General features: G+C 32.8%; 1 protein-coding gene across 1 annotated transcript; it reads left to right on the plus strand.

Annotated features, from left to right (window-relative positions):
* Positions 1-1,783: 1,783 nt before the first annotated feature.
* LOC120195174 (WEB family protein At3g02930, chloroplastic-like) lies at positions 1,784-5,448 on the plus strand. The gene is made up of 3 exons (XM_039197264.1): positions 1,784-1,892; positions 2,470-2,680; positions 2,894-5,448. Exons 1-3 carry the CDS (start codon positions 1,876-1,878, stop codon positions 5,198-5,200), a joined length of 2,535 nt encoding a protein of 844 aa, XP_039053195.1. The 5' UTR covers positions 1,784-1,875; the 3' UTR covers positions 5,201-5,448.
* The last annotated feature ends 9,423 nt before the right edge of the window (positions 5,449-14,871 follow it).

Here is a 14,871-nt window from a genome sequence, read left to right on the forward strand (position 1 = left end):
AATTTTCAGAAATCGCCATATGAAGCAACCGCCTTTCAATAAATATTATTACAAATTTTTTTCAACGCATTATTCATAAAACTTTGCTCATTCGCACACAATAAACATACAACAGGTTATTTATTTTAAAAAGAAAAAAATGGAAATTATAAGGTAAATAAAATAGCGATTCAAAGTAATTTGATATCGTTTAAGTAATGCCTCAAGTTCGAATCTTTGTGAATCTATAAAATCTCTATTGAAAGACTCAATTACTAAAATCAAATATTTAATCTGAATCAATTTAAATTAATTACGATAAAGCTTTGAAAATATATGAAGAAAAAAAAAAGTAGTAGAGTGGGCACATGGTTCCTTTCCTTTAGCTTCTTCAAATGGCAGAGTAGGTCACTTTTGAGTCTTTAGAAAAAGTAACCTTCAATCTTTTACCATTCTTCCTATTTATATACATATTTAATACACATTTTATATATCTACACAAATATTTTCAAAAGAAGTTATTCAGAATAACTTAATATTTAATATCAGTTAAAACTAAAGTAACATCTTCACACGAATTTTGAATATTTATATTTAATATTTTAATCACCTAACTATCACTTTACTTCCATTTTGATTACTCAACCATTTTTTAATCATTATCAGCGTATGTTTTAATTTCATTTTGATATTAAACAAATTAACAATATAGCTTAAAGATAATTTTTTATTTTTTAATAATTACATGACATTATCTTATGGTGACATATCTATAGTTCTCAGGGACGGAGCCATAATTAAATATTGATAGGAGTCGAAATATTAGACTATTTAAGAAAAATATAAAGACATATTAGGTATTTAAACTCAAAATTTAGCATCAACCAAGAGACCTTGGTGATTAAGAGATTTTTGTTATCCTTGAGGTCTCAGGTTCGAGCACTGTGTATTTAGGGGTATGAGCGTTCATTGTCAAATAGTTGAAAGTATTTGTACAGATATTATCTTGTTTTCACCCTAAATTTATAATAATAAAAAAACTCAAAATTCAAAACACAACTACTTAATTTGTCTAATATTTAAACTTACAATGACGTAAATTATAATTAGACCAAAAATTTGATAACAAAACTTATCTTTAGTTTAGGCCCTACTTGATTAAATATTTAATAATTTTTTTTATTTTTAAAATTTAAATATTTATTTTTACATGAAATAAAATATTATTAAACCAAAATTATATCGAATATAAAAATTTTAATGGGGCTCCTTGGGCTCCAACAGAACTCCATACCTGGTAATTCTATTTATTTTTTAACGAAAAGTAATCAAAATGAAATCAAATTGTGATATTAGTGATGATTTCGAGAGAGAAAAGTTGAATGATCAAAATGAAACTAAAGTGATACTTGGCTTACTAAATACAAAATTTACCCTTTAATTAATTTATCTAAAAGAAAAGGCGGTCATTTTTGTAATTCCAAGTTCATCATCTCACACCTAAAAAGATACAAAAAGTAAAAATTCAAAAAAGAGAAAGAGACATTACAATTTGACGCTGCGTGGTATGTTCTTTTTTTATATATGAATGTTGTGACCACTCTTGAGACAAGAAATACCAACCTAAATAATTTCCTTGAATTTGTAGTTTTTCATTTTCTTGTTAAATCTTATCATTGGATTGTGGAAAAACAAGGGAAATTCCAAATTTTCTGTCACTTTCTCTCTGATCTTTGATAGCTGAACGATAGAAAAGAAAAGTTCATCCGTTATATTCAACATTACATTTCCTTCAAATGAATGTCTGAAAATTAACTGCTACTATTTAGTTTTTTGTCCAAACTCTTCTCTTTGTTTTTCCTTGTTTAAAGCTCAAGGCTTCTTCTCATTAACACCATGTCTGCTAAATCCAAGTAAGTTCCCACTCACTTGATTCCCATTTTTTTCTCTGTCTATGATAATTTCAAACTTTCCGTGTTGATTTTTAGACCAGATCTGATTCGGGCTCTTTATTTCCTTGTTTCGGATGTTTTTTTTTCTTTTCATTTACTTTTTTTAAAACCTTAAATTCTGAAATTATGTTGGATCTGCTCATTGAGCGTCTTCTTCTTTTGTCTCTTTTCTTGTAATTTGAAATTTAAGCACTCAATCTCTCCTTTACTTATCTTCTCACCTTTTTTGGTTAAATGTGTTCTTTGATTCTCTTTTGAAAACGGGTTTTACTTCATTTTTATGTATTCATAATCCTGACATTGTTTTATGGGGGTGCTGTTCTTAGTTCCTTTGCTTGTTGGGTTTATACATTATTCAAAACGCATACGCACTCGTCCATGAATTCAGCAGAATAATTTGATCTTTGCTAAATTATGTTGAAAAAGGGTTATAGATTCATGTTTAATTTTATTTTTTTCATGAGTTTTGTTTATACTCTTTGCATTGTGTGTCTAAAGTAATGTGACTGAGATCTTATGCTGAGAATATGACAAACAGGTCGTCTGGTTTATCTGAAACTCCTAGCAAAGTTTCACCAGCAACACCTAAAGTGGCGAGTAAAGTAATCCGAGGACCGAGTAAATCGGAACCTGATTCGCCCTCTCCCTTGCAGAGTACTCGCCATTCGATTGAGCGTTCGCCTCGATCGTCCCTCAACTCGAAGCCTACCGTTGATAGGAGATCGCCCAAGGTTGCCACCGCACATGAAGTAAGTTTTTAGCCAGTGTTGTCAAGTATCACTTTATTTGATCTTTACATGTTCTTAGGTATAAGAAGCAAGTTTTTGGCCGATGTTTAAGGATAATGTGTTGTATTTCAAGTAGTTTTCGGGAAATGAAGTTTTAGTTGAATTTTAGAGAAATAAAATGAGTTCAGAAATATATGGAATTTTATTTGCATTATTTGTTGTTTTGGTATTCAGAAACTGCAGACACGGGTCGGTAAGGGATCAGAATTGCAGGCTCAGTTGAACTCCGTTGTGGAAGATTTGAAGAAAGCGAAGGAACAGATATCATCGATCGAGAAAGAGAAGGCACAAGTAATAGATGAGCTGAAAGAAGCGCAGAAAGCGGTAGAAGAGGCAAATGAAAGGCTTAGAGAGGCTGTGGTTGCACAAAAGCGAGCTGAAGAGAGCTCCGAGATTGAGAAGTTCCGGGCTGTCGAGCTGGAACAGGCGGGAATTGAGGCCGCTCTGACGAAAGAAGAAGAATGGCAGAAAGAAATCGAATCCGTGAGGAACCAGCATGCTCTAGATGTGGCTGCTCTTCTCTCTACCACTCAGGAGCTTCAAAGGGTGAAGCAAGAATTAGCCATGGCATGTGATGCTAAGAACCAAGCACTGGACCATGCCGATGATGCAACCAAGATTGCTGAAATCCATGCCGAGAAGATGGAGATTCTTTCGGCTGAATTGGTTCAGTTGAAGTCCTTGATCGATTCGAAACGTGAAGTAGAGGCCAATGAAAACATGGAAATGGTGTTCAAGCATAAGGCTGAGATAGAGTCATTGAAAGAAGAACTCGAGAAAGCAAAGGCCAATGAGGAGAAGTTGATGGAAAAGGAGGCTTTGGTCGAACAACTTAACATTGAATTAGAGGCAGCGAGAATGGCCGAATCTTATGCACGCAATGTCATGGAGGAATGGAAAAACAAAGTTGACGAGTTAGAAATGCAAATTGAAGAAGCAAAGAAGCTGGAAAGATCCGCATCGGAATCTCTGGATTCGGTCATGAAGCAATTAGAAAGCAACAATGATGCATTGCATGATGCGGAATCCGAAATTGCCACTCTTAAAGAGAAGGTGGGATTATTGGAAATGGCAATCGGTAGACAAAGAGGGGATCTTGAGGAATCAGAACATAGTATCAATATTGCTAAAGAAGAAACTGCAGAAGTGACGAAACTGGTTGAGTCTCTGAAATTCGAATTAAAAATAGTGAAGGAAGAAAAGACACAAGCTTTAAATAATGAGAAGCTTGCAGCTTCAAGTGTCCAAGCTCTTTTAGAAGAGAAAAACAAACTCATTAACGACTTGGAAAATTCTCGGGACGAGGAAGAGAAGAGCAAGAAAGCGATGGAAAGCTTAGCTTCAGCCTTACATGAAGTTTCTGCAGAAGCTCGGGACGCTAAGGAGAAGATGATATCCAGTGTAAAAGAGCATGAAAATTACGAAACGCAGTTAGAAGATGTAAGGTTGGTCCTTAAAGAAACAAATGAGAAGTATGAAACCATGCTTGATGATGCACAAAATGAGATTGATCTTCTTAAAAATAGCATTGAATGGTCCAAGAACGAACTCGATAATGCCAAAGTTATGTGGGAACAACAAGAAATGCATTTAGTAGATTGCATAGAAAAATCGGAAGAAGAAAATTCTTCTCTGGGGAAGGAAGTTAATAGTCTGGTAAATTTGCTGAGGCAATCCAAGGAAGAAGCTTCTGCGTCTAAGGGGGAAGAAGCTCAGTTGAAGGAGAGCCTAAAAGAAGTTGAATCCGAGGTGATTTATCTGCAAGAAACCTTAAAGGAGGTCAAGACCGAGAGCACGAAATTGAAGGAGGGTTTGATGGACAAAGAAAATGAATTGCAGAGTGCCATTCAAGAAAACGAGGAACTCCGAGCTAGGGAAGTTGCTTCACTTAAGAAGGTCGAGGAGCTGTCTAAGTTGTTGGAAGAAGCTACGATCAAAAAGCAAAGCGAGGAAAACGGTGAGCTAACTGACAGTGAGAAGGACTATGATTTGCTTCCTAAGGTGGTTGAATTCTCGGAGGAGAATGGACATGGAATTGAAGAGAAACTCAAGTTAGAGCTCCCATCGGAACAGCTCAAGGAACCCAAAAAGGAGAATTTTCTCGTGCTCAATGATGGCACAAATGATGAAGCTCTTCAAGCTGATGGTGCCAGAATGGGGAACGTGAATGGAAAAGTGAAGGAAGATGAGACAAAAGGAAGAGACGACGGTTCAGTCGATATTGAATTCAAAATGTGGGAGAGCTGCAAAATCCAAAAGAAAGAGTTTTCACCAGAAAGAGAACCCGAGAAAGAATACCTTGAGGAGGAAGCGAAGTCAAAGGTGGAGGGTAGTGAGAGTCTTGATATAAACGGTTCAATAGAAAACGTCGATGATGGTAGAAACTCACCAACAAAGCAACATCAACAGAAAAAGAAGAAGCCATTACTCCGTAAATTCGGAAGTCTACTGAAGAAGAAGGGAAGCAGCAACCAAAAGTAGATGACCAAAATCCGCCCCGACATGATTAGACCTACTTGCAGACAGGTACATTGGATACCATATTGCTGCTGAATGTATTTGTTTGATTTGTTTTGCTTCTAATGTTCTCTATAGGTTTAAATTTGAAAATGCTTGTATAATATTTAGTTTCCTTTTTCTTTTCCCTCTTAAAATCTTTGAACATTTGATTCTTGGTGATGATACAATCTTTGTATGTGATGGAGATAATTCTTTTTCTTTTCTTTTTAGCTTGTTCTTCATATCTAAAATTCAGGGGGAAATGTGGTTACTTAAGTTGTATCCCATTGACCATTGTGCTTTATTTATGTTTTCAAATGTTGTACATTCATCATTGGTAAACTTTAGTTTTACATGTGCATGATTATAAACTCTGTTTGCTTGGTGCTTTCACTTTATGCTTTTTGTTCTTTATTTCTTTATTTATTTATTTGAAATTTTGATTTGATTTTCACTTTAATTCGAACATGGTAAAAAGACAAACAACAGATGTATCAACCAAACATAGCCTGCGATGTCTCAACAAATCTCATATGCTGTTAGTTGTCTTTGGCCTTAGAAAAATTCGTCATTGTGAATAAATCTTAATATGCTGCTATGAAAGTCGACACTTTCAATTGTAAGACGCATTGAATTCTCAATGCAAAGGGCATGCTTTGTTTATGTAAGCAATACATTGTGGTCATCCATGACCAAGAAACAAAGGGTGTTGACATTATCATTGTTGGCATATATAATATAATTGATGCACTAAGAAGCCCTTTTTATAAAATAAAAACATACCCCTTGTGAAAAAATGGTTTCATTTTCCAATGATTCAGCTTTCCCCACTACCCCTAGCCCACAATAAATGAAAAGATGGAGACCTATACTCGTATTTTTCTTAATTATTGACAACACACACCCTGTAAATGTCACTGTTCGAATCCAGATATCTAAAGAGAATAACTCTCCTTATTTACCGCCGAGGTCGCTTGATTGATTTATATAGTCATAATTAGGGATACTTTATATATTTTATATAATTGTATTTGATTGGAATACATTCTTTTTTTTTTAATTTGGATCTAAAACGAGTCAGGACGAATTTTAAGTGGAAGTTACTTAAATTCGAATTTAGGATGAGTAACTCTAAGTGGAGGAAAATTATAGTTGGGGTGAGTTTTGAGAGAGATAGAGTCCAGATCGGAACGAATTCAAATTTAAAGTAAATTTTCTCAACTCAACTCAAGTATATATAATTTCGAGAAGTATTATACAATTGTCCTAATTGAAAGTACTTGATTTTTTTAAGGGTTTTTTTGTTTGTAGGATTATTTTTGTTCGTAAAAGAATACAGAATTGAGTGAGAATATAAGATTTGGAGCGAGATAGATCAAAACGAACTCAAAATAATTAAAATATTATTTTTAAAAATAATCAAAACAAAATATAAATATTTAATTCTTAATTCAAGGTCGAGGCGACCAAAATCCGACCTACCGTACCATATTAGTATCCCTAACCATACATGAAAAGTAACTTGGAATTTAAAGTGGTTATGTTGAAATTACGAACGTAAAAGCATGCTTACATAAGCTTCAACTACTTAATTTAATTTGATATAATTATAGTTGGTGGTTAGTTGTCAACGACATGAATAATTCATTTAATCTGATAATCACCTTCTTCTATAATCAAACTGATTTGTTTTTGCTGACCAATATATTTGATTCTTTTAAATTGTTTGTTTCATGCAAAAATAAAATCCTAAATATACTAATTTTTATCGATTATAATTTTTTAAATGTCAATAAAATATAAAAAAAAATATTAGTTTTCTGATCAAAAACTTCTCCCAACGAGCGGGCCTATATCACGAACTAGGCTTTCAGTGTTATTTGGATTAAATAAAGGGTAAACTATGGGAACAATCCCTTTTGTTTAGGGTTTATTCGACTTTGGTCACCAATTTAAAAATTAAGGGTAAATGGTCCCTAACATTATAGGTCTGTCCGGTTTAAGTTCCTCCACCGTTAATCCTTAACAAATATGTGATATAGCTGAGGGACTAAAATCGAACGAGAGTTAATGGTTGAGAGACTAAAATCGAACGGAATAATAACATTAGGGACCATGTACCCTTAATTTTTAAATTGATGACCAAAGTCGGATAGACCGAAAACAAAGGGGACTATTTGCATAGTTTACCTTTAAATAAATGAATGAAAGGTTATTGCATATTTTATCTATGAATTTGGTCTTATATATTTATTAGGTTTCAAATATTTTTTGATATACTTAACTCTTAGGGTGCGTTTGGTTCGCGGAATCTTACATTATCAAGGGGAATATTTTTTTTTTGGAATTGTATTACATTCACGAAATCTTACATTACCTAGAATACTCTTTTCCCAATAGTAGCATTTTTTGGTTAAAATTGTGGGAATGTCATTACCTCCAAATTCTTAGGTAATCTTACATTCCCACCACTTTGAACAATAATACCCTTGGACTAATGAATTCTTTTTATAATGATCCTTCTAAATTCTTATTTTTTATACTTTACTCAAAATTATAAAAATAATAATAATATACAAAGAGTTTGATTTAGTAAAATATTAATAATTTTTAGAATTAAAAATATTTATATTTTTAATATTAAATATTTTACTATTTATAATTTTATGGGATGAAAAATAACAGTATTATTGTAAAAATGTAATTATTTAAAATAATATTTTACTACCATAATATTATTTTTTATATTATATTATATTTTATATAAATAAATATGATACTTATGAACATTATTTAAAAATATAAATTTAATATACTAATTATATTAATTATATATTAAATGTAATTTCTCCTCAAAAGTTAGATAGTATAAAGATTAAAATATTTTTATGAATTTTCATTCAAATATTTATAAATTAATATCAAAGTTTAACTTTAAAAAATATATCACAAGGATAATTTGGTAAAATATGCATCCAAGTAATCTTATATTCCTCAAACCAAACACTGTAATCTTACATTCCTGCTAAACAAACCAAACAAAGTAATACAATATTCCCATAGTAATGTTACATTCCAGTAATATTATTCCCAAAGATAATCTTATATTCCGTGAACCAAACGTCCAAGTAAGGTATTTAGTTTATATTTAAATTATAAATTGAAATATATATTAATAATTTTTTTAAAAAGATTGTTGATATGTTACCTCTAGATAATTCTATGTTTAAAAAGTAAATTATATCAATTACTAATATGTCAATAAAATTTTTAATGAAATTATATTTTAGGTTAATGTATCAAGTTTAGATATCAAATAGGTGGAAAAAAATTCAAGTACTAAATAGGTCAAATTCACATATCAATTAGGATTTAGTCCAAGTTCAAGGGTTTTTATTTAAAGATAGATAACATATATTGATTGACAAAAGGTAAAACATCGTAAAATATTAATGAAATTAAAATTTTAAATTGATACGTGTAACTCTTTTAGGTTCAAGTACTAATTAGGTACCTAAAATATTAAACTGACGCCAATTATTTTTTTAACGAGAAAAAATATGACAATGATGATATATAAAGTAATCACTATTATTTAATATTTTTATGACAATAAAATTGTTTGTCATTAAAAAAATTATTTTGTTGTGATAAATATTGAAATCAATATAATTAAAATTATTGTGGAGACTCTAAAAGTAACAGTGTAGTTTCGTTTTCAACGGAGAAGTGTGGTCCACCTCGGTTATCCTTCGTTCAGCTCGGGCCTGGGCACAACCAATCCGAAAGAGACCTCCTTCTTCTAATCCCAACACAATTCGCCGTACTAGAAGCCACACCTGGTTCCCCCCAAACAATGGTACGATCAAGCTAACGTAGATGGTGCAGTGAACCAAGCTTCGATGGAGGCGGCGGCAAGAGGCGGCGTTCTCAGAAGTTCTAATGGGGATTGGATTTTAGGATACTGTTGAAATCTTGGTAGATGCTCGGTTTTACAAGCAGAGCTTTGGGTCCTTTTGGAAGGTTTACAGCTCACTCGGAACCAGATTTTAGACTCGTTGATGCGTAGATGGATAATACTGTTGTTGTCGAGCTTCTTACCTCTCTCACCCGGTTTTATGAACCGACGATTGTATGTAGAATCTGCGAGCTTCTCCAGTGCCAATGGAGAGTTTAGATAACCCGCATCTCCCATGAAGCTAACGTAGTTGCCGACGCACTTGCCACACTTGGTCGGGAGGCCCCCACTGATATGGTTGAGCATGCTTATCCGACGACAACCATCCAAAGACTACCCTAGATAGATATGAATTCTTGGAAAAATAGACCTAGCAACTGCTAAGGTAGGTGCTTTTCTTTGTAGCAAAAAAAAAAAAAATTGTTGTTAAGATAACTTAATTTGTCTAAAGGTAAAATTTTGTTATTAATCATTATATTACGTGCAAATTGCAGTTTTAGTTATTATGCTCTAATTTGATTAATTTTAGTTTGTATACGTTTTAAAATCTTATATTTCAATAACAATCCAAATTGTATAACGATTATATGACTAATAAACGACTAATGAAATTACCCTAACCTTTAAAATATATTATTTTATATTATTATGAATTTTAATTTTATTCACTAAATAAATGATCGACGATACTATAAGTGTTATTTAATTTTCAATTATGATTAGTTTTTTCTTCAAAAAATTGATTAATTTTTATATGTAATTTATGATCTTTATTGAGATATATGTTAATTTTTCAAACACCAGTTAATTTTTAATACATTATTTTTTTAATTTAGGACTTCCATCACAAGGGATTAATACATTATCAAATATTTTATATTATTTTATCTTTTAAATATAATTTAAGAACACTTTGTATTATTTTAGATTAAAATCTTAATATTTATATAATTAATTTTAAAATAAATATATTATTTTTCATACTTATCTTCCACAAACGTATTTCATATGAGAAATAATATAAAATTTAATTAAATTATTATAGTAATTAATATTAAATATATATTAAAATAAATACAATTAATTCCAAAAATATTTTACCATAACTATTAATTTTTTTTCAACAACATAGCATGGTGGTTAGAGATTACACTATTGTACTGAAGGTGCCAAGTTCGATAATCTTAAAAGTCATGCATTGTATTAATTTATCAAAAAATAACATGTGAAATCAATAACCAGTTGATCTAGCAGGATGAGGCACTAGATTCCTTAAGCAAATTGGTTTGGGAGGATTGAACTTGCCTATGTAGTATTCGATCTGAATTAGTCGATTAATAATACAACTAAAAATGTAATATCTTCTATAATAGTTTCATAATGAATTTTTTAATTAATTAATTCAGTTATGTGGTTGTGATAAAATATTTGTCACTAATAAGGATAATATTAGTGTCTAAGTTTTTGTCACTATTATTAATCTTTATGTGTTAAAAAAATGTAGTCACAAAAAATACAAGTAATTGTGACAAAATTCATTAAATTCGTCACTAATATAATCGTGACGGAGTTATTGATAATGGTTTCGAATATTTGGTCACTAAAAATACATTTAGTGTGACAACATTAGTGGTCACAAAATATACTTTGAGTATTAAACAAATTTATCACAATTTTTATTGATAATAGAGTCGAACATTTGGTCACTAAAAAATAATTAAACAAATTCATCACAATTTATATTGATAATTGTATCGAATAGATGATCATAAAAAATGAACAATTGTGACAATTTTTAAAATAATTGTCACTGTTAGAATAACAATCACATTTCAAGAATATATATCAAGAGGCATTTTCTTTACTGTTCTATAGCACTGTTTTTATGTAATAATTTCACAACAATCTAAGGCTTCTATCGACTACTCATAACAGCTATACAATAACTTCCTAACTGCATAACTACCTATACACATCAACAACGTCTTCATCATTCAACATTCTCTCTACTTCTTCCTCCCCGAGAAAAGACTGAACATTCACTCTAGCTTTAAATACTTCAAACCGAGTTGTAGCCAGAGGTTTTTGTAAAACTATCAGCAACTTGATGACTACCTGACACATAATTCACCACCACTTGTTTCAATACAACATTCTCACGAACAAAGTAAACATCAAGCTCTACATGCTTACTATTTTCATGATAGACATGATTCAATGTCATGGTAAGAGACTGTTGTTATCACACCAAACAATTGGTACTTTATGCCTTGTAACACCCAAATCAGACAGAAGAGGACTCACCCATGTTGTTTTAGCAGTAATGTCAGCAACACTCCTATACTCATCCTCCATAGTGAGCCTGGAAACCGACTTTTGCTTCCTAGAATTCCACATAACTAGATTATCACCTACAAACACATAATAACTAGAATTAGTCTTGCGATCATCAGTGTTTGTAGCCCAATCAATATCAGCAAATCCTACAACATTGAATCCTGCCACTGCAGGTGCTATGACCAAACCATGATTAATCGTCCCTACGAAGTACCTCAAGATCCTTTTAACAGTAACAAGATGTTCTTGTCTTGAAGCATGCATATAATGTACAACCTTATTGCTAAATGCAATGTCTGGACGAGTATGACATGCATATAGCAATGCACCTACAATACTTCGATACTCATATGCATTTTGAAGTAACAATCATGCACCTTGATTTAACTTAGCAGATACAACCATGGATGTAGAGGCAGAATTGGCAGTATTTATCTTAGTCTTCATTAATAGCTCTAAAATAAACTTTCGTTGGCTAAGAATCAATTAACCTCCATAACACTTAACCTCTATGCCCAGAAAATAATGTAGATCACCAAGGTCTTTTATGGAAAACTCACTCCCAAACAAACTCACTACTTCCTCAATCTACACATTGGAATCCCCAGTCAACACTATGTCATCAACATATACAAGTATACAAACACACTGACCATCTGCCCAACGGACAAACAAGGATGTGTCTATTGAAGATACTTTAAAACCAATTCTAACTAGACAACTTACACACCAAAGGACTACCATCAGCAACTACTTGTTCGAAACCAGGTGGCTGTTGCATGAAAACTTCCTCATACAGATCACCATGTATAATGCATTGTTCACGTCCACCTGACGCAGTTGCTAACTGTCCAGCTTGTTGTAAGTACTATATATGGGTGCGAAAATATGTGCAAGTATACACAATCGAACAAGTAATACAGTGATGAGTGAGTATCGTCTCCACAGGGATTGGAGGAAATTGATAAGTTCAATCAAAGCGCTTTACTCTGTCACCTAAGTAAAGTTAGTGATGGTATGTACAAATGATAATGTTGTGGCAAAATGAGATGGATGTTGTGGAAATGGAATGATGGTAATATGGTAGCGAATGGACATGTCTTGGCAAATTAAATTATGTTGAGTACAAATAAATGGAAATGTAAATGCAAAATAAAATGTAAAGGTTAGATTTAATTACTAGGACTTTAACTTCCTCACTCGACAAGCTACTATGAGAATAAGTTATAGGAGTCACTTAGGAAAATCTAAGTCTACTTCTCAGAATAGTCTTACTTCTACACCTTATCTGCCCGACATAGTCTACTACGATGCCCTATACTATCTCTAGTAAGGAACTTGATAGAATGAAGATATCTTGGCAAAACCGGTTGGCGTAAGCCCCTGCAGTGATCTTATTGGTCCAAATAAAAAGATATGTCTCGGCAATACCTTTTTGCGGCAGCATTAACATCTAACTTATCGCTCATGCACAACTCCTTTTAGTCTAATGAAATTCTAGCCTTATCTCTAAGGTGGATTAGGCCTAGTTACTATCTAGAACCCATTGCTTATGTGGTTCCTCCCTAGTTTTTCTCGAACACTAAGGATGTGCTACCTAGACATTCTCTCGAACATTAAGTAATCTCCTAAGGAATAAATACTCTCATAGCTCCTACAACCTTAAGGCACTAAGCTTTATAAACAAAACAGATAATAACATAGAAAAACAACCATTCATTAATGCAAATCTTAAATATCCAAAATAAACTCCCACCAAATAGGATTAGTTCATGGTGGAGTTTGAAATAAGCAAGCACAAAGAAGGTTAATCCACTCCTTACAACCCAAATGATAAATAACGAAAGCAAAGAGCAAAGGGAATGAGGAAAAGCCTTCGACGTGCACTGCCGAAACTTCCCTCGGCCACCACGAACTGTCCCAACGAACTACCTCCTCTCGGACGCCTAGAACGCCACTCTCTAGCTTGTCAACGGAGAAATGGCATGACAAATAGGATTGACGGAGAAATGAGGGACCTTTTTCCTTTGAATTTTAAGCTTAAAACGGCGTGTCTAAAGTCTTCTACCATTGTGGCTTCATCCTCTATTTATAGGGGGAGATTTAACCTAGGAATTTGTGTTGAAATTCCTAGGATACCCCAAATCATGTTTAATTCACATGAGGGTAGGGCAGAGCTGGTAGTGGTCCCCCTGGGCAGCTAACAATTGTATATCCTGGCTGGCTGGCTGAATACTCGATAGGATCGGCAGCAACAGGTAGAGACCCGACAGGATCAGCAGTAAGGGTGTTCAAATCCAATCCGATCCAAAAAAAATAATCAAAAACCAATCAAAAAAATAGATAACTGAAAAAAATCAAAACCGATTTAGTGTGTTTGGTTTTTTTAAACCGATCAGTTCAGTTCGGTTTCAGTTTGGAAATCCGAAACTGATCTAAACCAACCCGAATCGATAGCTATTACAATGAAGTGTGACACCATTTTTTCAATAGCTTTATGGTATGACCATATTTATATATAGATATTTTCTCCTATTATTCTTGGCGTAAAACACAAAGTAATATATGATTGAAACATTTTGAAAAAGAAAGTCAGATTCTAACAATTATAATCTAGCTAATTTATGTTCATCAAATGTGTTTATTCGATCGATGTTAGCTTAGGATGTGAAATGGTGAAACTGTTTGACCCCTTAGGTAGTGTTGTTGCTTTGAATTATTTTGAAAAATTAGAATCCAAAAACCACACAAATCCAAACCGAATCAAACCATATTTAATTGGATCGGATCGAAAATTTTTTAGAAACATCCAAACCACAAACATTTATACTTTCGGATCGGATGAATTTTTAGCCAAAAACTAATCCAAACCGACCACGAACACCCCTAATCAGCAGTAGCAGGGCTTGGTCCGGCAAGATTAGCTGTAACAATGCTGGTCCCCTCCAGGCAGGTGTCTTCTCACGCGTAGAGATCATGTGAAGATAGGGACAGCTGGCTCCAAAAATATCTTCTTTCTCTTTGTTCATTCTCAAAATGCCATCTGGTTCGGCATTTTCATTCTACTCATCAGTCTCCTTATGTCACGACATTTCCCTTTTGGTTTTTCTTGCTCTCAAATCCTGCACCTTACCAAACAAACACCTTCCCTATAAAACAATACTGATTATGAAATAAAATACCGCGACAAACAGAATTCCACCACATACAACTATATGCTCCTAAATGCATCTATATTATTCTAAATGGGCTCTTAGACAGTCAATAACTTAAGTAAAAAGGTCCCAAATATGACATTTTTATGAAGTTATCACACCCCTAAACTTAAGCTATTGATTATCCTCAAGCAATGGATAGT

Source organism: Hibiscus syriacus, unplaced genomic scaffold, assembly GCF_006381635.1.
Source record: "Hibiscus syriacus cultivar Baekdansim isolate YM2019G1 unplaced genomic scaffold, ASM638163v2 tig00117009_pilon, whole genome shotgun sequence".
Taxonomy (NCBI): Eukaryota; Viridiplantae; Streptophyta; class Magnoliopsida; order Malvales; family Malvaceae; genus Hibiscus; species Hibiscus syriacus.

Bases quoted from the DNA above. Each gene is read 5' to 3' on its own strand.
- LOC120195174 (XM_039197264.1), top strand. The intron at 2,681-2,893 runs GTAAGTTTTTAG...TTTGGTATTCAG, and splicing joins AGGTTGCCACCGCACATGAA to AAACTGCAGACACGGGTCGG.